This window comes from Lissotriton vulgaris, chromosome 2_1, assembly GCF_964263255.1.
Source record: "Lissotriton vulgaris chromosome 2_1, aLisVul1.2, whole genome shotgun sequence".
NCBI classification, from domain to species: Eukaryota; Metazoa; Chordata; class Amphibia; order Caudata; family Salamandridae; genus Lissotriton; species Lissotriton vulgaris.
In genome coordinates, this window is record NC_141687.1 from 1,284,267,685 (window position 1) to 1,284,293,137 (window position 25,453).

At 41.4% G+C, this 25,453-nt stretch overlaps 1 protein-coding gene across 3 annotated transcripts in view; it reads right to left on the reverse strand.

Annotated features, from left to right (window-relative positions):
- The window catches only part of RNF214 (ring finger protein 214), a 232,873-nt gene that overhangs the window by 195,763 nt on the left and 11,657 nt on the right, over nt 1-25,453 (reverse strand). For all 3 annotated transcript variants that reach the window (XM_086957033.1, XM_086957035.1, XM_086957034.1), the window contains exon 5: nt 24,786-24,926. In XM_086957033.1, coding sequence (XP_086813159.1) covers nt 24,786-24,926 — 141 coding nt within the window. The remainder of the gene's footprint in view (nt 1-24,785; nt 24,927-25,453) is intronic.

Below are 25,453 nucleotides of genomic sequence, written 5' to 3' on the forward strand. Positions count from 1 at the left end.
GCTGGAGACTTCTTTAAAGGTTTCCTCCCTTTCTGGGGACCTATGGCAAATAGACGTCACATCCGGCAACTAACCCGTGTAGTACAGGCCGCCATAGATGAAACAACTGGCGCCTTAAATAACATTACAGCTGAGGTAGCTGCAGACAGGCTCATGACACTGCAGCACCGTATAGTTTTAGATGTCCTGTTAGCCGACCGTGGTGGTGTGTGTAAGGTAATAGGGTCTAGTTGTTGTGTATTTATTCCAGACAACGCCCCATCAGTTTATTCTGCTATATCCCGCCTCCATGTACTATCCGATAAATTGGATATGGACACTGGCACATGGTCCCTGACTGGCTGGTTGTGGGACCTCCTGTCCACCTGGGGGTGGAAAGCACTAACAGTCCTGGGCCTCGCTTTGGCCACTATCTTCACCTGTTGCCTCTGTGTCCAGTGTGGCCCCGCCCTTTGCGGACTGTGTGCCACTTCCTGTACTCCTAGTCCACGAAACAGAGGAAAGAGAAATGAAATGATCATGTTACAGGAACAAGTATACGATCTGATGAATATAGAAATTGATTAAGAATTTCTGTAATAGGGTTTCTATGGGACAAGGAGGGAATGTGGAATTTGACTAAAAAACTCCCTTTTCCGCCTGGTGTCCCATCATGCACCCTATCCATCCTAACATCGACCAGGCAAGCCGATTCTCCTACTTCAAGCACAAATCCTGTTATACCCCCCTCTTGCCTGCTCTTTTTCTTATAATACTAGCACATGCAAAGAATAATGATCAGCTACCATGTATCCTACGGGTTTCCGTCCCGTTCGATATTTTCCTTTAGACCAGAACGGAGTCAGTCAGATGGCTGACTCAAAAACCCCCCTCCCTAAACTCTGTCACCAAAAACGAGCAGCTCTCGCCCGTCAATGATCTCCCAGTTTGCGAGGACAGCCATGGGTTGGGTTAACAACTAAGGGAAAACCTAATCAAGCACACGAGACAGCCACGAAGAAGAATAGTTTACTACAGCCCATTCTCCTTCTTCTCAGCTGCACACACATACCATTGTGAGACATCACCGCCCTTGTGTAAGAAGTAAAGAACGCACAATGCCTCGTCCTCTTTACCTTTCCGACAGAAATGACCCTGTAACAATGCCTCGATTCTCTGTCCTCAGATACTAGCAACTCTGTATCTTGTCACCACAATCACCCGATGCAATATGATTGTCTATGTGTAAATGCTATTCAGGTTATTCTTTAAACGAGAACAAGCATGCTATGCCTTCCGTATGATTACATCATGAATGATTGAATCAAGTCTAAGGGAACTCCTTCTTTTTGATTGTACTCGTACTGTATATAAGTGCTGTTATGTTCCAAGTAAAGCAGACTACTCCTGAACCAGCTTGGCGAAGGAGCTCTCCCTTAACTCGAGTTCTGGAATAAAACCCTTTCAACTCGAAGACCACGGACTCTGCACCTCATTTTATGCATTACCATTTTCTTGGGTAATTATAGAAATTCCGAACGGCGTAAATAATTAGTTTTTTATTTACCACAGCCCTCATGCGACCTATCTATCGCCCTCCCTCTATCTATCTATCGCACACACTCTATCTATCGCATCACTACGGCATCACTCAGCACCACCACAGCATCACACAGGGGCACCACAACATCACTATGAGCTGCCACAGCATCGCTGAACGCCACAGCATCACTCTTCGCCACCACATCACTCAGCGCCACCACAGCATCAATCTGTGCAACCATTCAACAACAACTGGTTCAAATATGTTCTCTCAATGTTTCAAGCTTTATGAAAAATGTCACAAAAAGATGTTAATATTTCACATTTGTTATTGGCTTTTCGTCACAATAAAATACACTGAACATAATCTTCACAAACGTTATTTCCAAAAGTGTAAGCTATTGCCATTATAAATGGCAATAGCTTTTATTTAAGTATTAATTATAAAAAAAGCCATTGTTATTTTTAATATCAATACATCCAAGTCACATAAATAAAACACATATTGCATTACAAATGTGTCACAATGTGTCACATTCAAGACAGTTAAAACTATTGGCATTGTAAATGACAAAGCTATTAATTACGCTATTATCAAAACCAACACATAAATAATAAATGTGTAATTTACAATAACAGTAGCTCAAACTTTTCTAATGCGAGACCTATTGCATTGCAAATGCTTGTTAAATGTGAATATCCAAAGAACTTCTGAATGGACTTACATCAAATCGATAAAAGCATGATTTCTGAGTAAAGTTCAATTATCATCACAAGTATGTTGTAAGCCCATTCAGCAGTTTTCACTCTGTCTTTCAACAAACTTTTTATGGGTGCTAATATGGGAAAGAATACACTTTTTTTTTTAATCTCACCCTTAACTTGTTTTCCAGTGGCTAGATCTTCACAAAACATGGCTTAAAGAGTTAGCAGACTAGCATGTTTCGGGCAAACCGGTCCACAGATTTGAAAGTTATAATTAAATCAATTAATGAATTTTTAAAGAATAGATTGGTTGCACAATAAACAACTGCAATATATATATATACACACACTCCGTAACGCTCTCCCGCGTGTGTACCACCGCTTGCCTTGAGAGTCGCGTCGTCAAACCGGACCCCACAGGAGTAGGCCCGCAATATAAGCTCCACGCTACCTCCGCTTTTCACCAAAGGATAACGACGACGCCTTGTGTAGTTGGTTGAAAATTACTTTATTTGGCCTGACTCGAACGCGTTTCAGCTGTCTTTGGTAAAATATCGATGAGCATGGCTGCAAAGTCAGATGCAGTCACTTTTTTAACACGTCACTGTGCGTGTCACGTGAAAACTACAGAACAATCAATAGTGTAGACAGACTCGTAGTTTCTTGGTATCATTTCGCAATACATTAAAATGCATTGATTGACAATAAAGTTATATTGAAAAACTTTGAAATCATTTTTTGCCAACATAATTTCAGCAAATATTTTTTCAAGGTAATGTACGATTGTGGCTTGATAAACAAGACAAAAGCACGCGCAGCTCCGAGATTAAAGGGAAGCAGCGCTTTTCAAATGCGTGATGTGCAGGCAATTGAGAAAAAAACGTTTTTACTGCTTATTTATTTGCTGAAATTATGTCTATGTGTAAATGCTATTCAGGTTATTCTTTAAACGAGAACAAGCATGCTATGCCTTCCGTATGATTACATCATGAATGATTGAATCAAGTCTAAGGGAACTCCTTCTTTTTGATTGTACTCGTACTGTATATAAGTGCTGTTATGTTCCAAGTAAAGCAGACTACTCCTGAACCAGCTTGGCGAAGGAGCTCTCCCTTAACTCGAGTTCTGGAATAAAACCCTTTCAACTCAAAGACCACGGACTCTGCTCCTCATTTTATGCATTACCATTTTCTTGGGTAATTATAGAAATTCCGAACGGCGTAAATAATTAGTTTTTTATTTACCACAGCCCTCATGCGACCTATCTATCGCCCTCCCTCTATCTATCTATCGCACACACTCTATCGCATCACTACGGCATCACTCAGCACCACCACAGCATCACACAGGGGCACCACAACATCACTATGAGCTGCCACAGCATCGCTGAACGCCACAGCATCACTCTTCGCCACCACATCACTCAGCGCCACCACAGCATCAATCTGTGCAACCATTCAACAACAACTGGTTCAAATATGTTCTCTCAATGTTTCAAGCTTTATGAAAAATGTCACAAAAAGATGTTAATATTTCACATTTGTTATTGGCTTTTCGTCACAATAAAATACACTGAACATAATCTTCACAAAAGTTATTTCCAAAAGTGTAAGCTATTGCCATTATAAATGGCAATAGCTTTTATTTAAGTATTAATTATAAAAAAAGCCATTGTTATTTGTAATATCAATACATCCAAGTCACATAAATAAAACACATATTGCATTACAAATGTGTCACAATGTGTCACATTCAAGAAAGTTAAAACTATTGGCATTGTAAATGACAAAGCTATTAATTACGCTATTATCAAAACCAACACATAAATAATAAATGTGTAATTTACAATAACAGTAGCTCAAACTTTTCTAATGCGAGACCTATTGCATTGCAAATGCTTGTTAAATGTGAATATCCAAAGAACTTCTGAATGGACTTACATCAAATCGATAAAAGCATGATTTCTGAGTAAAGTTCAATTATCATCACAAGTATGTTGTAAGCCCATTCAGCAGTTTTTACTCTGTCTTTCAACAAACTTTTTATGGGTGCTAATATGGGAAAGAATACACTTTTTTTTTAATCTCACCCTTAACTTGTTTTCCAGTGGCTAGATCTTCACAAAACATGGCTTAAAGAGTTAGCAGACTAGCATGTTTCGGGCAAACCGGTCCACAGATTTGAAAGTTATAATTAAATCAATTAATGAATTTTTAAAGAATAGATTGGTTGCACAATAAACAACTGCAATATATATATATACACACACTCCGTAACGCTCTCCCGCGTGTGTACCACCGCTTGCCTTGAGAGTCGCGTCGTCAAACCGGACCCCACAGGAGTAGGCCCGCAATATATGCTCCACGCTACCTCCGCTTTTCACCAAAGGATAACGACGACGCCTTGTGTAGTTGGTTGAAAATTACTTTATTTGGCCTGACTCGAACGCGTTTCAGCTGTCTTTGGTAAAATATCGATGAGCATGGCTGCAAAGTCAGATGCAGTCACTTTTTTAACACGTCACTGTGCGTGTCACGTGAAAACTACAGAACAATCAATAGTGTAGACAGACTCGTAGTTTCTTGGTATCATTTCGCAATACATTAAATGCATTGATTGACAATAAAGTTATATTGAAAAACTTTGAAATCATTTTTTGCCAACATAATTTCAGCAAATATTTTTTCAAGGTAATGTACGATTGTGGCTTGATAAACAAGACAAAAGCACGCGCAGCTCCGAGATTAAAGGGAAGCAGCGCTTTTCAAATGCGTGATGTGCAGGCAATTGAGAAAAAAACGTTTTTACTGCTTATTTATTTGCTGAAATTATGTTGGCAAAAAGTGATTTCAAAGTTTTTCAATATAACTTTATTGTCAATCAATGAATTTAATGTATTGCGAAATAATACCCAGAAACTATAAATCTGTCTACACTATTGATTGTTCTTCTGTAGTTTTCACGTGACACGCATGGTGATTCGTTTAAAAATGGCTGCTTCTGACTTTTGTAAAATATCGGTGAGCAAGGCCGCAAAGTCAGGCCGAAATAAAGTAATTTTCAGCCAGCTACACAAGGCGTTGTTGTTATCCTTTGACGTACAGCGGAGGTAGCATGGAGCACTATAAATATATATATATATATATATATATATATATGTATATCCAAAACTCTCCAGAAACCCACAAGTGAAGGAGACCAGCCTGGAGGTTTTAAACAATGGACGCAGGTTTATTAGCAGCAGGCTGACAGCGGAACCCTTGGGGAGACCTCTTCACAGTAAGTAAAACCAGACGCGTTTCGAGTGTAACCAGCTCTCTTCTTCAGTGGTTTTGATTGCATTGAAACAGCCTCGCTGCAGTCTTAATAACGGAGCGCAGCACCTGCCCCTGGGAGGGGGGCGTGGCCAACCATCGGCCTCTTGGGTACTGTAGTCCACCATACATAAATCCCAAGTGGGTGTGCAGCTCGGATGAAATGAGCAAAACGATGAATCCCCAGTGGGTGGGAAGGGGTGCTAAGCGTCCTGCAGTCCCGCTTTGTTGCTGAGAATAGCGTCGTGGCGAACACGCACTGGAATAGTGCTCACCTTCCTTCCATCTTTTCTCAGTCAAGCCTCACCGAAGCTGAAAAGGTCCGTGGAGCCACGGGCGGTCTTCTTCGCGACCGGGACAGCCGCTGATATCCAAAACTCTCCAGAAACCCACAAGTGAAGGAGACCAGCCTGGAAGTTTTAAACAATGGACACAGGTTTATTAGCAGCAGGCTGACAGCGGAACCCTTGGGGAGACCTCTTCACAGTAAGTAAAACCAGACGCGTTTCGACAGTAACCACCTGCGTCCATGGTTTAAAACTTCCAGGCTGGTCTCCTTCACTTGTTTGTTTCTGGAGAGTTTTGGATATATATGGAGATATATATATATATATATATATATATCTCGCATTCGATCTGGTCCCGAGGGAGAGGCTTTGGTCGGTGTTGGAGGAACTTGGTCTCCCTCCTTACTTACTAGATGCCATAACTCGGCATCACACTGGGAATTACGCCCAGGTGAGGTGTGGAAAAAACGGGGAATTATCCGATCATTTCCCTGTCACTCGAGGAGTACGCCAGGGTTGCGTACTAGCCCCTACCCTCTTTAGCTTGTATGTCAACGGCCTGATAGCTAGACTTAATTGTGTCAGGGATAATGATGCTCCACACCTGGCCACTGGCAGGGTGCCCGCTCTGATATTCGCGGACGACACTCTGCTGTTGTCGCGGACATCAACGGGCATCCAGAGGGTTCTGGATGGGTTTGTTTCCTTCTGTGCCTCGCGGGGTCTGGAGATCAACTTGGAGAAAACCAAGTTTATGATCTTCAACCCCCCCGAGGCACACCCGCCCGAACCCCCCATTGAATGGAACCCCTCTTGAGCGAGTCAAGACCTTCATATATTTGGGAGTGACTTTAACTGAACACTTTACATGGGACCAGCAAGTCTCGAAATCCTCCCTGAGACTTGCACAGATAATGGGTGGCGTAGGCAGATTCCATAGCGCCTCAACCTTTAAACCGGCTACCCCTGCCCTAGAGATATATAAAACACAGGTCAGGTCTGCAGCCTTATACGCTGCTGAACTCTGGGGACACACTAATACATGTAATTTAATGAAAGTCGAGCATTCTTTTATGCGTCATTTGTTTGGTCTTCCGCAAAGCACGCCCCTGCTCCCATTACGCTTGGACTTGGGTCTGGAACCTATTACTGACTTGGCGGCAGCTCGACCCCTGCTCTATTGGAGAAGGCTCTAGAGCAGAATTCAAAACTATCTGGGGGCAGCTTAAGAACAAGAACATACCATGGCTGGCACATGTTAAGCCTTTCCTTTACCAAATTGGTCTTCCCCAACTTTGGGATACACCGGAGGATAGCTGTATGAGGACGCAAAGGAATGTTCTGGTGGCAGCTGTAAAATCGCATAACCTCAAACTGCTACACTGCTCTACTTCCCTGGGCAGATTGTCCAATGAGTTCCTCATAACAAAAACTGAATTCAGGATGGAGGCGTTTTTGGACCTGGTGCAGCCTCCACTGGCAAGAAAGCTATACATTCAATTGAGGCATGGCTCTTTACCGGTTGGGGCATTTACATCCAGATGGACAAAATCGAAGGTTAACTGCCCCGCCTGTAATCACGCCAGGGAAGACATTATACATATCTTTTTCTGCCCAGCATACAATGAAATCCGGAAGTGCTGGATTATCCCATTATGCAAAAACTTGGGCTTTAGACACTGTGCTCATGCCTGTAGAGTCCTAACTTATGACACTGCCCCTCTCATTGTCTTTGCCGTCTCCCGGTTTCTATTCGGCATGTGGAGAAGAAGAACTACAATAATCCATAAGGAATAAGGGACTATAGCTCTTATCTTTTACTACTCCTTTGATAACCATTGTTTAATAACTTTTTAATTCTGATGTATTTATGTTTTAATATTGTGCTTGTATATATTTTATTGCACTTTTATGGCCCTTGACCGAAATAAAGTTATCAAAGTGAAGTGAAATATATATATATATATATATATATATTCCACCAATGAATCCCTCCAGTCCAAGAAGGCACACAGCACTCTGCCCACCTCGGGCATGCGTGCCTTTCTGTCACACGCGATTACATCATGACTACCAACAAATATAGGAAAATAGGAACCTACTAAATGGATAAAATAGAACTCACTACTCATGGGACTTCAAAGACCAGCATGCCGCTGGTAGTCATGATGTTGCCACACCCTCTTAGGGCGTTGTTCATTGAATAAAAACGTGCAATGAATGGAGTGGTGAGATCTTCTCCTTCTTTTCCTATGCAGAGTCCTGATGAAGAGGCATTCCCGCCTTGATATCATTTCCATGTCGACGCGTTTCAAGAAGGATGTAATCTCGTGTGACAGAAAGGCACGCATGCCGGAGGTGGGGAGAGTGCTGTGTGCCTTCTTGGACCGGAGGGGTTCATTGGTGATATATATATATATATACACATACACACACATATACATATATATATATATATATATATATATATATATATATATATATATATATATATATATATATATATATATATATATATATATATTCACTGAAAAAACCATAGGTTTCACACCAGTTATAGTTAACTGGAAATTTTACTGACATAAAACCATTGAAATTCCCACGTTATAGTTAGTTGGACTCACTATAACTTGCACGTGCAATGCACTGCTGATGACATCACATATTACATCACTCATGACATGGTCAGTGACATCACTCATGACATCACTGATGACACCATCCAGTGAATGTGTGTCTTTCTGAAAAATAAATATGTTTTATATATGTATATGTAAAGGGTGATGGAAGAATAAATGTTTAAATAAGTGTCTAAAAAGATATATTTAAAAAAAAATTGATTGGTTAACTGGCTTATTAAGTGTATCTTAGTGAATACATATATTAGCGAGTAATGTTTAAATATTTAAATATATGTATCAGTGTTTCACTTTGTGTATAAGTGGCTGCATGGGTTGGTGAGTAGCTACATGTGTGTGTATATGGGTTATTAGATGCTTTTTTAGTATCAGTATGAGTGTCAGTATGGTTTGGTGGGGGTATTACTTAGCACATAGATGCATTAATGACTGACTCACTGTTTGTATGTGTTTTGAAGACAACATATGTGCAAGACTGTATGGGTGGATGAGTGTGTATATGTGTGTGTTAGTGAGTGAATGGCTGTCTCACTAGTGTCTTTATCAGTAACAAGATATGTTTTAATCTAGTATTTGTGAGTATTGATGTATATAAGTGAGTATATGAGAGAGTGAGAGATTGTAAGTATGTGTTTCTATAAGTGATTGTTTAAGTGAGTAAGTTTGTGTAAGTTTCCTTAGAAGTAAGGTAGTAGTTTGTGTATAGTTGTATATGAAAATAAATGGATGTTGAATAGTTTATTTGCATGTGTGAGTAACTTTTGGATGACTGTCAGTGTGTAACAGGATGTATAGGTGTATCACTACATATGATGAGTGAGTATATGTATGAGTGACTATATAGAACTGTTGGTGAATGAGTGGATGTGTATATAGATGGTGTAATTTCTGAATTGGTTGTTGTAACTGGTATGGGTATCTCCATTTTTTTGAAAATGTTAGTTTCTATTTTTGAATATGTGTTTCAAGGGTTACATTACACTGAAAGGAGGTCTGTCACTCTGTCACAAGGATGGTGTCATCAGTGATGTCATGAGTGATGTCACTGACCATGTCATGAGTGATGTAATATGTGACGTCATCAGCAGTGCATTGCACGCGCAAGTTATAGTGAGTCCAACTAACTATAACGTGGGAATTTCAATGGTTTTATGTCAGTAAAATTTCCAGTTAACTATAACTAGTGTGAAACCTATGGTTTTTTTCAGTGAATTTAATAGGTTTTTTAAATGCTAATTCCTAACTATAACTGGTGTGAAACCTATGTTTTTTCAGTGAATTTCCTAGGTTTTTTAAATGCTAATTCCTAACTATAACTGGTGTGAAACCTATGGTTTGGTTTTTTCAGTGAATTTCAAAGGTTTTTTTAATGCTAATTCCTAACTATAAGTCTCACTTTATAAGTAAGACTGTTAGCGCTCTAATTGTTCTTTAGAACACTCTGGTACATTCTGTCATTGGGCTATAGTTGCGCTACATCTGGCTGATATTTGGGCTACATTTGTATTTTTTTGTCTCTGGTGGCCATCTTTGGGCTACATTTGGGCTACATTTGAGCTCTAACATATATATAGCCCAATGTAGCCCAATATATATTTTTTAAAAGTTAATTTTCTTAAAAACTACTGGAGCATATATCTTGAGACATAGCAAACGCACATCGGGCTACCAGTCCCTACAATTTTCCAAATGTTTTTTTTTGTATATTGTTAAAAAATTTTGCTTTGGAGAGTTCCTGGTGTGCGCCCCGGAAAGCGTTGTATTTTGAAGCGCCCCGGTGCGCGAACCGGGAAGCGTCCCGTTAGCGCCAATGACGCGATCAAAAACAACATCGTGACGCGTCGCGTAAGCGTGACGTATCGCGTAGCCGCGCGATGTGTCTTATGACGCGCTGCGTAAACGCACCCGGAAGCGCTCCGCGGCGTGGCCCGGTGCGCGTAACGTAAGCGCGCCGGAGCGCGTAACGTAAGCGCATCGGGTCATGTGACTTGAAAATAACACTTTTCATTGGTTCTCATCATTTTTTTTCTCCAAATAATGAAAGCCCCCTCCTTTTTTCCTCATTCTAACTTTCTTCATTAAGAGAGCAAGAGCTATTTTTGTGCAAACCATGGCATCACTTGTAGCTGCAGCTGGTGCACCCCCACCACCACCACCAACAAGAAAAGAAGGTCCAACACCACAGTTTCTTGGAGGACAAGAAGAAGAGGAGGAAGAAGAGGAGGAGGAGGAACAACCAAGGCGCTTCCTGCCTGAAGAACCAAGGCAAAGGCACGTTAAAGTGCACTTTATTTGGCAATTCTTGTCTTTTCCTGAAGACCAGAAAAAGGTGAACGCCCCCAAAGTCACCTGTCTTATTTGTGGCAAAGTCCTCTCCAGGGGCAATCCCCAAAGGAAATATTCTTTTGGTAATTTTACCATGATCCGCCACATGGAGAGGTGGCATCCCAATAATTTAGCCCAGGCTGAAGTCCAGGAACTTTGAAACAACCCACCCCCTGTGGCCAGCACCTCCTCTACAGAACACTCACTTTCTGGTCCTGAAGGACGCCAAATGGTGCCAAATATTCAACAAAAATTTGGCACCATCAAAATCGTTTGCATTTTCTGTGGCAAAACATTATGTTATGGTGAACTTAGTGTCACCTTAATAAATAATGCTGTGGACAAGCACCAATGCAGCAAGAAAAGGAAGCAGTAATTCTTTTCTTTTGTTTTGCTCCGGTTGAGCCATTTCCAATTCCCTGTTTTTTGTTTGTTCTCTTAAAAAACACACAAAAAATATAAAATTGTTCAAAAATACAAAAAAAAAATGTTCAAAAAATAATAAAGAAAATATAAAACAACAAAAAGAATTTAAAAAAAAGTTATTTTCAGAACTACCTCCCATTTATAAAATATTGCTAAAAATGTTAAACTCTGGCATTCTTTTTTCTCTTTTGTGCGCTTCCCGGTGCGCTCCCCGGTGCGCGTACCGGGCGCTCCCTCCGCGAAAATCGAAAAAAAATATATATTTTCTTTGCCCCGCGGGGCCCTTTTATAGCCCCCACATCAAACCTAAGGGGTCGGGGGGGGGGGTCTACCCTGCCCCCTTATGGTCATTTCCCCCTTTGTTTTGGCCACCTCTTGTGTCCCGATCCTACCGAGACACAAGATGGCGGACGCTCCGGACTGTTTCGAATGTTTACAGACACCCGAGAGCCAATCAGCTTTCTGTGCGCAAGTCGCGTGGCACGCCCGGGGCGCTCCCCGGAGCGCGTACCGAGGGCGCTGCCATAGATATATATATTTTTTTTTAACCGAAATTACTTAAAAACCACTGGAGCACATATCTTGAGACATAGCAAAGGCACATCGGGCTACCAGTCCCTACAATTTTGCCAAGTTTGGTGCAAATCCATTCAGCCGTTCAGGCTAAAAGTGAGTTTGACCGCCCTATGGAAATTAACATGGGGAAAACACGTTTTGGGACCCCCCTTTAATCTCGTCCCCCGCTTGACGAATCCCCCCGAAACTTTCAAGGAAGGACCAGAGCTCCGCGAGGCAAATTTGAGGAAGTTTTCAGGCAGATTCGTCAACCTGCGCCAAAGTTATTCCAAATAGAATTTTGAGATTTTGCATTGAAAAAAATCCTAACTATAACTACCTACTGGCGACCGCCAGTAGGATATATATATATATATATATATATATATATATATATATATATATATATATATATATATATATATATATATATATATATATATATATATCCAACACACAGAGTTTGCCTGGAATGAGGAAGCCCAACGCAGGTGAGTGAAAGTAATCCCTCTTTTAATGGAGAAACCAGCAGCAGGTAACAGCACGTGTGTCACTCACCTGCGTTGGGCTTCCTCATTCCAGGCAAACTCTGTGTGTTGGATTTAAGCAGCGCTGCCTGAGCCGCGAGTGAGGCCCCCACTGTGTCTTGCACACTCCTGCTGTTATTTCAACCGAGGTTACAGCGTAAGGACAGGAGAGTCCCAATGGATTTACACACTGGAGCAGCAGTAAACGGCGTGGGTGAACCTTCACTACCCACTTGGGTTTTAATTAATTGCTGACATTTGGAGACTGTGCACGGCGGCTCACATGAGTTATGGAAACCGGTACTACATGATCCAGGAGGCCACGCTCGTGGCAACGCCCATCAGGGCAGGACGTAATAATAAGTGCCTTTTAAACTGCTGTGCCCAGTAACTCTTTTGCAACTATGAGCCCCTGAAGAAATGTTTGTTAACATGAAACGCGTCAGGTGTTTTCACAGGACTTAGTTTCAAGTTGGGTGCCTGCGTGCTGTTACCTGCTGCTGGTTTCTCCATTAAAAGGGGGATTACTTTCACTCACCTGCGTTGGGCTTCTTCATTCCAGGCAAACTCTGTGCGTTGCATATATATATATCTACTGGTAGTTGGCAGTAAGTAGTTCTAATTAGGACCATGTTTCCGTAGGAAAAGCATTTTTGATTTGCCTATAATTTTTGTGACGTTTGACGACGAAACACTTGCACAAACACTCAGAGTCCCACTTAGAAACTGATGCAACCACTCGTAGATGTACGCATTCACTCATAAACCCCTGAGACACTGATGCAACCACTGACAGACTCACTCAGACACTGTTGCACCCACTTAAAGACCCAGTGGACAACTGATGCACATGCTCAGAGAGTCAGACACTGACTCAAAGATGAACTCAGACACTGATGCACCGACTCAGACTCTCTTAGACACTGACACACCCACTCAGAGACACTGTCAGACACTGACGGATCCACTCAGAGAACTACTTAAGACTCTGATCCACTAACTCAGAAGCCCGCTCAGACACAGATGCAATCCCTCAAGGACCTACTTAGACGCTGACACACCCACTGAGAGGACCTTTCAGATACTCAGACACACACTTTCAAGCCACTCATACACTAATACACGCTCTGATAGACCCACTCAAACACTGATGCACACACCGAGAGACCCACTCAGATACTGAAGTATCGAATTGGAGACTCGCTAAGATATTGAGACAGCCACTGAGACACTGATACATCTTATTCAGAGACCCACTCAGGTACTGAGACACCGACTTGCAGATCCACTCAAACAATTATACACCCAGTCACATACCCACTCAAGAGACTTAGAGAGCCACTTACAGACCCACTCAGAGTGAGAAACCCAGTAACAGATGCAGTCAGAGACTCTGATATACTGTTATAGACCCACTCAGACAGTAATGCACTCACTCAGAGACCTAATTAGAGACTGACACACCCACTCACAGACAAACTCAGATACTTATAAGCCGAAGGAAAGACTTACTGACTCAGAGATGCAGCGAGGCACAGATCCCAGTGAAAGAGTCTTCCACACTTTGCTAGACACATTGAGGGAGTTGTATGATTTTATAGTCATTTAGATATAATATATCTAGTGTGATGGTTAGAATCTGATTTATAGTTATAGATTTTTAATGTGTTGGTGGGTATTGAAGGTCTGCTTTTGTTTTGCAACTACGCGACATCTTCACGATTGTCGCGAAGCCCAGCATCACCACAAAAAGGCTACATTTGTTTTAAAGACGGGTTCCTTAGAAACTCAGTAGAAAAACATGTTTATACAGTACAGTACATTAACAAACCCCTAGTGTTCAAAGTATTATAAAATGTGTATTTGTATGTGCTTTACACTTTATGAAAAAGGCGTGATGTTAGAATGAGGATATAAATGGTGCATAAATGATTGAATGCTTTTAGTGAAACTTCCTTAAGAAACACAACTTTAAAGGTTAATCTAATAAACCCCCTAATGTCCAACATACTATAAAATATATATATATATTCATGTAATTTTTATAGTGTTCAAAAACGGTACAGCAATACTCACATCGCTGAACAAAGAAAAAAAACACACACACAAAAAAAGGAATATATTAATAACCTAAAACAAATTAGAGGAACTCACTCATACTGATAAATAAAATGTTTGATTGTAACACAGCTATAATCAACACTATCCAATATTTAAATGAAAAATGTAATACAGTAAAAAAGCATAAATCACAGGATGTTACAGTTAGAAAATATATATCTTTAAAACTTTACAAATTAACTATAAAAAAGCAAACATTACAGCAGCATACAACTTATAAAAATAGAATAAAAAAAAAACTTTACAAATTCCCTGAAAAACAAAGGTTACAGGGACGTAGTTAGGCTCAGATTTCACTTGAACGAAACCAGTGAAATGCATTAGTTATAGTTACCTGAGCTAACAATAACTCAAGCCCCTGCACTACACTACTTATGACCTCCCATATTACATCACTAATAACATGGTCAGTGACCTCATTGATGACACTTCAAATGACATCACTGATGACATCATCCGCAGAATCACTTACACACCGACACCCCCATACAACCTCTCGAACACCCACTCTCACTCAACCACACATATATATGACAGACAGAAGCAAACAGTAAACACACCTACTCACTGATTCATAAAGACACTCACAGATGAACTCATCCATACAGTTACTAACGCAACCATTAACTCACATATGTAACCATTGATACTTGTATTCAGTAACTAATACAGCCACTCAGAACACTTACACACCCACTTATACACCCATACACCCACTCACACAGGTACTGACAAATCTACTCACCAATACACTCTCACACAGCTGCTCACTCCCCATACAGTTACTCACACACCCACTTGCTTACTGATCCATATAGTAACACATGCACTCACTCACCTGTACAGTCACTGTCATAAGCATAAACTGTCTCACACAATCTCTCACACTCAATTACTCACCTTTACAGCCACTAACATAACCATTCACTCACCACAGAGGCACTCAGTCTGTCATATATGCAGTTATACACCCAACCACATACCTATAGAACCAATAATGCTCTCTCACTCACACAGACACACTTACATACGTGTTTACTGACCCATAGTCACTCATGCACCATCTTATTCCACAGTTACAGTCAGTAACACACCCGCACAATCACACATTGAGCCACTCATTCACCATTGTACCCACTTTCACAGACTCACTCACCCATACACACACACACACCTAAACACTTACTCATACACCTACTGAGACACCACTCACTCATCCATACAAAAACTCACAGGCACTTATGTTTACAGTCTCTGACATAATTACATACTTACTCTTTTATAATCCATATACACACACACTGACTCACCCATAAAGACACTTTCAGCAACTTACCTTCCTTTCTATATTTAATGCTCAGTAACTTTTGTAAGAGGCAAGATGGCGGTTTGATTCAAACCACATAGCAGCAGCTTACCTGAGCTCCAGAAGCCGTTTGGATAACAGCGATCACCACCCGTGAATACAGGCTGCTTATACAACAATTGACTAATTTTTTCTAATATGAGTTAGTGCTTCGATTTTCAAACACAGTTTCCAGCAAGGGGGTCGACTTCAAAACAAATAATTTAAAAAGAAAAATGCCAAGTGACCCCGTGAAAGACTTACCGACCTGTGTGTTTTGCGCTGCAGGAGCACAGCAGCGATCTTTGTTCACTTGCCTCAATCACGCCATTCTGAGGTCTCTCTGTGCCGTTCTGCCTACGAGCTCACTCTGGGCTCAGCTTGTTTCCTGCTCATCGGATCAGGGTGTGGCCGCTCAGCCGGAGGAATTCTCCTCTACCCACGACTCGTCAGTTGCAGCCCAGTCAGACTCATCAGCTTGCGGGAAGGTACTGCAATATTCGACTTCTGCATCCAATTGCTCACAGGAGTTTCCCGATATGCCTCCAAAGACGGCCTCGGCGGTTTCCTCGGCTGCTGCTCGTGCGAGACTCGCAAAAGCAGCTCGTACAGTCAGGGAAGAGACGGAGCGGATTCGGAAAGATGGAGCCGGATCTGACAGTGCTTCTACTTCGACAGGGCGGCATAGGGGAAAAGCCAAGAAACCTTTACTAACGGAGTGCTCTCCAAGGCACGAGGCTCTCGCTGTCAGAAGGAAATTGACCCCCCTAGCTCAGCCCTCTCCAGGTGGCTCAGTAATTGATTTACTAAGGCGAAAACAAGGCGCCCTCAACAGGAATCAGTCTGCCACACCGAACGAGACTGAGCTCTTGAACAACAGTCAGCCTTTTCAGAATTTAACGGCAGTTGAGTTCTCCACTTCACCACCACAGCTGACGTTACAAACTGTGAGGTCTGGGTCTTTGACAGTGATGAGTGAGGCTAATACTGCCAGGAATGAGTCGGGGGGCTCTTCTAATCCTACTCAAAATATAGAGCTGAATGAGCAACATGAACTTGAAACTGCAGGGCTCTGTATGTCTTTCTCAGGTGAAAGTGCAAACATATTGGGAGTTCAGCATCAAGATGAGCTAGAGGTTCAAACTGAGGGTCAAGACTTGACTCATCCGGAGGATACAAATATCTCTATGCTGGAGCAAACACCGATTAACGCCAAGACGAGATCTGAACTAACTACTGCCAGCTTGCTAAATACAGCCTTAGAACCCTCCTTACCCCCTGCTATCCCTGAACTTGAGCTACCAGCAACCATAGCGCAGGAAATACGCATAATTGCAGACGGGGATAAAGAACGTTCTGAATTTTATTCATTTTCTGACGAAGCGGGGATAGAGATTGAAACGGATGGCTCCATAGAACTTGAGACTGAATCAGACCCAGAGCTTTCATCCGACTTAGAGGAGGGACAGGACTCAGCGTATATATGCAGTGCCTCTGAAGGCACCAACGAAGATCACTCTAAAACCAATACTGTTCGCACTAAACCAGGGGCAAGTTCTAGACCGCTGCATAGTGGCACTGAGGGGGATTATCCTCCTCCGAAGCTGTCTCTCTCCCCTGCTCATGACTCTTACCACCCTAATCCTAGCGAGCTCTCTTCAGCAGCAGTAGAGACCATTCTGCAAGCTATTGCAGCCCATAGGGAAGGGACTACCTTAGAAAGTAAAAAATCTAGAGCTGCATTACGAAAAGTTCAGGGGGTAGTCAGAAAGCTTACTAAGTCCTGCACTGCATTTGGAGAGAGAGTGACCGAGATCGAGTCAAGAGTGCTCCTCAATGAGAACGAAGTGATGGTTAATATTGAAAATATTAAGCTACAAGACGCTGAATTAATAGATATGAAATGGAAACTCGAGGATTTTGAGAATCGACAACGCCGCAGCAATTTACGTATTTTGGGAATTCCAGAAAAAATTGAGGGCGAGAACATCCGCACATTTGTAGTGCAAATGCTTAGAGACTCAATGCCTGAACTAAATGATTGGAACTTAGACTTGGAAATACAACGTGCACATCGAGTCCCTTTTAAAATACCTGCTAAACCTGGTGTATACCCACGTGCCATCTTAGTTTATTTTGGGAACTTTTTGTTGCGGCAGATAGTCGCAGAGAAAGCCAGACCCGATCGTAAATTGAAGTTCAAAGACTGCTCTTTCTTCACAAGACCTGACTTCTGTCATGCAACTGTAGAGCGGCGATGGCGTCTACGCTCATTGATCAAGCCATTTCAGGATAAAGGAGCTCAAGCCTATTTGAATAATCCTGCTAAATTAAAAGTTGTACGTGCAGGACAGACTTCTTTTTTTACCTCAGAGATTAAAGCCAAAGCTTATTTAGATGAGATTCAGTAATTAGACCATTGAGTTATAATATTAAGGCCTGAATCTCCTTTTTGTTGTTATTTTCTCACATCGCACTAGGCTTGCTCCCTTTGTAGGTGACCCTGTGGGGATTTTATATATTCTATAAATTTAAGTTGGTAGCTCAGGTTTTGCTCTGCTCCTCATCACCCAGACTCTGGTAGAGTCTGAATGCCTCTTGTTGTGGGGGGGGGGGGGGGGGGGGGGGGTTCTGGGGGGAGGGTCGGGCAAGGGTGGTAGGGAAGGGGGGGTGGAGAGGGGGGGTTGCATCAAAAACAAAAAAGAACCAGGCCAGATAAAAGGATACACAGCTTGTATGAACTATAATAAAATAAATTCTAAGCAGAAGGAGATGCCAATGCACATTATCTATAATCAAATATGTTCAGGTATTATACGTTGGCAAACATACAGCTTTGATAATGGGTAAGCTAACGATTCAAACAATGAATGTAGGGGGGCTACTGACTACTAATAAACGATTGCTCCTGGCTGAATTAGTCCGCTTAAACCCTGTCGATGTTCTATGTCTCAAGGAGACGCATATACCCTGGGAGAAAAGATCTCTGTTTAAATTAAGGGGATATAATTTATTAACAAGCTCAACACAAACTTCAAATATAAGGGGTGTAGCGATTTTGGCAAAAACTCATCTTGGGACAGCAGTTCGGCATATGTCAGACCCGCATGGCAGGTGGGCGGTGGCTAAACTGGCCCTGGGAATTACAATCTGCACTATCTACGGTTCTAATCAAGATGAACCAGCTGTTTTTGAATTTTTAGAAACAGAGCTTCCAACCTGGCAAGGCCCGCTCATCATCTGTGGGGATTTCAACATCTCTCTTAAAGTACAACCTGTCGTAATTCCACTTCAGCAGAAATACACAGGTCGTAAACCTAAGGTTTTCAAAGCACTTGTCAGATTGTCCAATAGTTTAGGTTTAGTCGATTTTTGGAATTATTCAAACAAAGATGACCCTGGGTATACTTATTTCTCGCACCCTCATCAGAAACACGTCAGGATTGATTATTTTTTTGTATCACATGAATTTCTAGCACACTCTTCAATTAGTAAACAGCCAAAGATCATCTCGGACCATAATCCTCTCATCCTTTTAACAAATACACCCGACCCCATCAGTCAACGCAGGTCCTGGACATTTGACCGTAAACTGCTGACGAATACCCAATATATTTCTCATATAAAACACTGGACAACACAATTCTTTGAGGCCAATCGCTTTAGTGCTTCGAGGAATACAGTTTGGGGCAGCTTTAAAGCTTCCCTTAGAGGCGAAACTATTAGTTTTCAAAATCATGCTAGGAAGCAGCAATTTAATGATTTTAATTTAAAGATGCAAGCTCTAGTGATAGCAGAGCAAAAACATATCTTACAAATATCAAGAGGTTGTGATGCAAAACATGAGATGTATCAGGTCATAGCTCTAAAAACAGACCTTAATCACAATCTTAGTCAGAATGTGGCCCAAACTTACAGAGTACATAGAAAGGATGTTTATGAGAGTGGAGAAAAAGTTGGCAGACAATTAGCACTACGCACACGACAGAAGACCACTTCCAACAATATCACTTCTATTCATGATAGTGGACAGGTGTATACCCAAACTGAAGATATTGCTAAGAAATTTCAACAATACTACCAGAAATTATATTCTGAGGACGCTGTGTATACGGAAAGGGATTCCGCTACGTACCTACATAACTTACTTAACTCCCCAGACGATGAAAAACGCCTTGACGACGTTTCTCGAAGAGATTTAGAAAAAGAAATTACAATAGAAGAGGTGCTCGCTGCTTTATCAGTAATGTCTTCCAGTAAGGCTGCAGGCCCTGATAAAATTCCAATTGATTTATATAAAAATACTGACCCACCAGCTAGGGCCGCTTCTCCATGATTTATTTTTAGGTATTCAATACAACGGGATACCTCCCGAATCCTGGAATGAAGCTAATATTGTTGTTTTCCCAAAGAAAGGTAAACCCCCGGAACTGGTTACCTCCTACCGTCCCATTTCATTAATTAATTCGGACTCCAAATTATACGCTAAGGTGATGGCTGTCAGGATGAGTAGGGTCATTGAACATCTGGTCTCCCCGTGGCAACATGGTTTCATCCCAGGGAAAGGGACTACCAACCATATTAATAGAGTTATTACTTTGTTTGACTCCATGTCTGCTACGGGTGGCCGGATGTCAATGATCCTGCTGGATGCCGAAAAAGCCTTTGACCGCGTCTCTTGGTCTTTCTTATGGGCGGTTATGTCGCGCCTTAATTTCGGCCCCAAATGTATAAAATCAATTAAAACCATGTATCACTCGCCCAAAGCTAAGATTCAGGTATCAGGGTCTGTTTCCGGTTACATCAGTATATCCAGGGGCACTAGACAGGGGTGTCCTTGTTCCCCCTTAATATTTGCATTGTATATCAATCCTTTAATTTTAAAACTCTCAGAGACTCACTTAATTAAGCCTGTGGTCTGCGGTCAATACCAAACAAAAGTATTAGCTTACGCAGACGACATAGCCATTGTCACTCCTGATCCTTCTGAGGCTATTATTACTATTGAAAACCTGACTACCGAATATGGTAAATTCTCAGGATATTCTCTTAATAAGGGGAAAACTTTAATTATATGCACTAACAACATAGTTTGCATCGATCCTAGGGTGATGAATAATGCTACATATTTGGGAATTGTGATCAGCCCAGATATTAAAAGTATTATTAAAATAAATGTTGACCCTCTCCTAGGTAGAATTAAAAATGATCTTGATCAAGTGAATAGCTTATATCTTACAATTATAGGTAGAGCCAACTTTTTAAAAATGAACGTCCTACCAAGGTTTCTTCATCTGTTCCGGGCTATTCCTTTAGCCATTGACGATAAGATCTTAAAATCACTAAATTCACTTATGTCCAAGTTCATTTGGCAACACGGTAAGATCAGGAGGTCACACAAACTGCTGTCTTTACCTTTAGATAGAGGAGGCTTAGCTTTCCCCAACACTACTTTGTATCATTGGGCTGCCTTTATGCAGATCTTTGCCCCTCTGATCAAAACTAAAAGCGTAACTGATTACAGCGTAATTACCTCAATTCCATCTATTTATGAGCTTATTTTGGGGCGCAATGTTGACGGCTTGTTCCTTCGTTACACATACACCTCTTACTACAGAAACTATCGACAATATGCAACTATAACTAATGCCCTTAAAGTTTGGAAAAAGATTCACAAACATATGCATATTAGCAAGATTACCATATATACACCTTTGTGGCATTCGTCTCTCACCTCCAATATCGGTTTTGATTCTACAGCAAGAAAATGGAAACTCCTGGGTATTTTAACGGTTCATGACTTTTTGTTTAAAGGTTTTGAAACTTCCTTTTTTGAATTAAAAACGAAATATAATCTGCTCAATGGAGATTTTCTTAAGTATGCTCAACTGATTGCTAAACTTAAAGCTAATATATCAACTGTGGACCTCTCAAATATTGAACTATTGGAGTTAGTGAATAGATCCAATATAAGAATCGGCACCCTTTATGATACCCTTAGGTTTGAAATCCGGGACGATCTTGAGAAAACTGAAGCAAAATGGGCAGTGAAGTTTGAGAATCCCGATGTTGATTTGTATAAATGCATTGAATTATCAAATCGCCTGCTCATGTCTAGTAATCTTAAAGCCCAGCTATATAAAACTGTGTTTAGCTTGTATTATACCCCTGCTAAATTATACACCTGGGGGAAAAGAGAAAATGATCTTTGTCCTAGATGTGCAGTGGGACCTGCAGATAGTATCCATATGTTTAGTAGTTGTAAGCTCGATTTAATAAAAAGTATGATCTCAGACTATTGGATGGCAATATTCGGCCACAGATTACCCGAATCTGACTGCTTATATTTAATGGGTCTTGATGGGTCCCTAACGTTTAGCAGAAGCGAAAAAAGACTTGTTTTTATTGGTACGGCTATACTAAGAATAATTATATCTGCCTGTTGGAAAGACTCTGTTCCCCCCAGCTTCCAAATGTGGCTAGCTCGCCTCCTAGCGGGTTTGTAATTATGAGACATCGATTTATGCTACCAGGGGATTGAAGGCTAGGAAATTGGGCGAGGCTATTTGGAGTCCTGTATTACGCTGGCGGGATGGTATAAATCCAACTTTAAGTGGTCGTCAGTAATGTTTCTTTTTCTTGTGGATTAATGTCTTTTTATGTTTTGTCATACTGCTATTGGTTTTCCCTGCTTATGTCAAATTTTGTGTGTTGGTGGAAATCACACCAACAGATCTTTCTTGTTTCTTTTTTGAAATGATGTGTATCCAATGTACTGTTCTGGTTTAATAAATAAAAAATAAAAAATAAATTTTTTTTTGTAAAACTGTTTCAATTACTGGATTATGTCATCAGTGAGGTCATTTGAGATATCATCAATGATGTCACTGACCATCCCATGAGTTCTGTATTATATGCGGTCATAAGCAGTGCATTGCGGGCGTGATTTATAGTTAGCTAATAACTGCTGAATTTTTCCTGGTTTTGTACAAGTGAAATATGAGCCTAACTATAACATCCCTGTAACCTTTGTTTTTTTCAGTGAATATATATATTTATATACATACATATAATATATACACACACATTCACATTATATATGTTCTATGGGACAAATACTTTTAGCAAATAAATATACAATTGCTTGATAGATTCATATAAATAATGCACAAAAGAGTTAACAGAGGAAATATGCAGAGGAAGACATAAGAAGGGAGTCAGAAAAGTCACTATCGAAGCTATCTTTACTATGTGACAGGATCCCTTAAGGCAAGAAATGTTATGACTAATACTTGAAATCCAAACATTGGGCTTAGAGACATGTAAAAGTGTTGTTGCAGTGAGCACGACTGTCATTGGTGCGCTAGTAGACCTGCTTTTGGAAATTGAAAGGATACATGTGAAGCTGCTTCACTGAACACAGTTCAAGACTTACTAATTTATGTGTGTAAAGTATGTATGAAGTCTGTATTAATTAGTATCGTGCAGCCCAATGAAACATTTTAATACATGAGTGAAGCTATAAGTGTGACCCAGCAAAAGTCGCAGAACAACTCTGCTATGATACCGCTCCTAGAAGTACTAAATGAGTAGCTCTTCATAGGTGTTTGGCTAACAGTGGCTAATGGGACGGACGTCTGGTGTAACCTGGGCCTATCCCATAGCAGCACAGGTGCATAAGAGGTGTATCTCTGAATACGAAGAGAAAGTAGTTTATCATTTCAAAGACTGTATTTTCTGACGACACCAAATGCAGATATTTGCATCCGTTTTCAGGGCTGCTGTAGGCCACCATTAACTTAGGGCCTTTCCATAAACTTGTATGACACAAATGACTTCTATGTGGCATGGAAGCCCCTCAAAAAAATCCATGACTTCGTGGGATGAACAAGACTTTTTGAGGAGTCGCTGCGGTGAATAGTGGCAGATGGTGCCCCTTTAGCGACATAGAAGCTGTTTTGGGGGCCATGTCGCAAACAATGGATGAGAATAACTACGAAGCCCTCGTCTGACTTGACCAGACCTCCACATGATCTTAGTTTGATCGCGTTCATCAGTCTCTTAGACTCTCCAGCTCCGCTTGAATTGACGGTACCTCGGACCATGTTAATAGATTGAATTGGGGTCGTCCCTATACCACTTTGTGCATCGCCAGTATTGACGACATATTCGGACCATGCCGGTAGACTGTACCACGGTCTTTTGAATACCATTTCGTGGTGTGTCCCCACCCCTGTCCTGATGAAGACCCCACAGCAAGGATAGCAACTCTACCTGCATACTAGAGGGTCGAAACGTCGACTACTATTCGCATTATCAACTCCACGCCCCATTGCTTTCATTCTTTGAACCTTGTGGAGTATGTTGTTTTGTGTAAATAATAATTTGAACCTTGTGGTCCCCATCTCTACACACATGGTGTAGTATGGACAAATGATGTATATCTACTGATTAAATTGTCACCTGAGAATTTCTTCCTCCTTCCCTCCACTTTTTCCTCACAGGATCACTCCCCCCTCCCTTGTTTCTCTACTATACCTGGGGCACTGCGAAAGCATGTTCACGCTCTGAGATAAATTATATATTTGGTATATACATTCACATTGTGATTAAAACAATGTGGACAGATTTGTTTCTTGGTTGATTTATTTGTAATTATTTTGTAAACTGTTCCTTGATTACTGGGACCCCTTCCTCTTATTACTTTGATAGCCCAGGTCCCAGTGACACTTTCTGGGTACAACCCCTTATCTATACCCTCCAAAAAATCCAGCATGCCTTCCTGACCCATGTGCATGTGATTACTAATAAATGTGACGCTGATCCAGAGCTCTCTGAACCAGGTCTTCAACATGTATGGTGTGGCGTGTTGACCTAGTCATGCCAAAAATGAAGTGACAGAGGACACCTGCAATCACCAGCCTACCACCTCTTTGCCTGGTGAGATACTGAATAGTGGATTAGATGGCATTCAAGACAGACATAACCGAAGACCGCCTACAAGAGTTCCACCTCCTCACCTTGTGAATCTTCTTTTCTTCCTCGCATCGCTGCTGCAGCTGTCTCAGCTGCACGTGCAGCTGACTCTCCACCTGTCGCTGCTTGTCCAGCACCTCTTGGTAGTTCTCCTTCAGTCTCACGCGCTCAGATATCATCTTCTCCTGAGATGAAAACAGGGCCATAATGAGGGAGGCATCCTCATCAGTGGACAACATTACTCACCGATTGCTTTAAAGTACAGGACGAAAAAGTGCAGAACGAGCTGTTGAAGTGCAAGATTTTATCTTTATCACACAGCAGGTATAACACAGTCTGCAGCAAAGTAAACTTTAATCGCACAGAGAGAACAGGTGACACATGAGCAGGTGGAGTACCAGCCATACAGTGCAATCTTCCAGGTAGTAACTATTTTAGGGCAATCCAATCACAAGGGTGTAGTTTATGTTGTGCATGCTCCTAAGACTCTGCGGCTAAACACGTAGATAGCGAAATGCAGATCCTGCAATTAAAACAATGGATTTGGGGAACCCACACATATTGCCGGTCATACCCTGGACCTTGTGTTTTCCAATAGAGATTCCACCAATATAGTGGAAATCAGTCCCCTATTGTGGACAGATCACTCCCTGATCTCTTTCACCCTCAGCCTACTGGCGAAATTAACCCGCTCCCAAATGATATAAGCAGG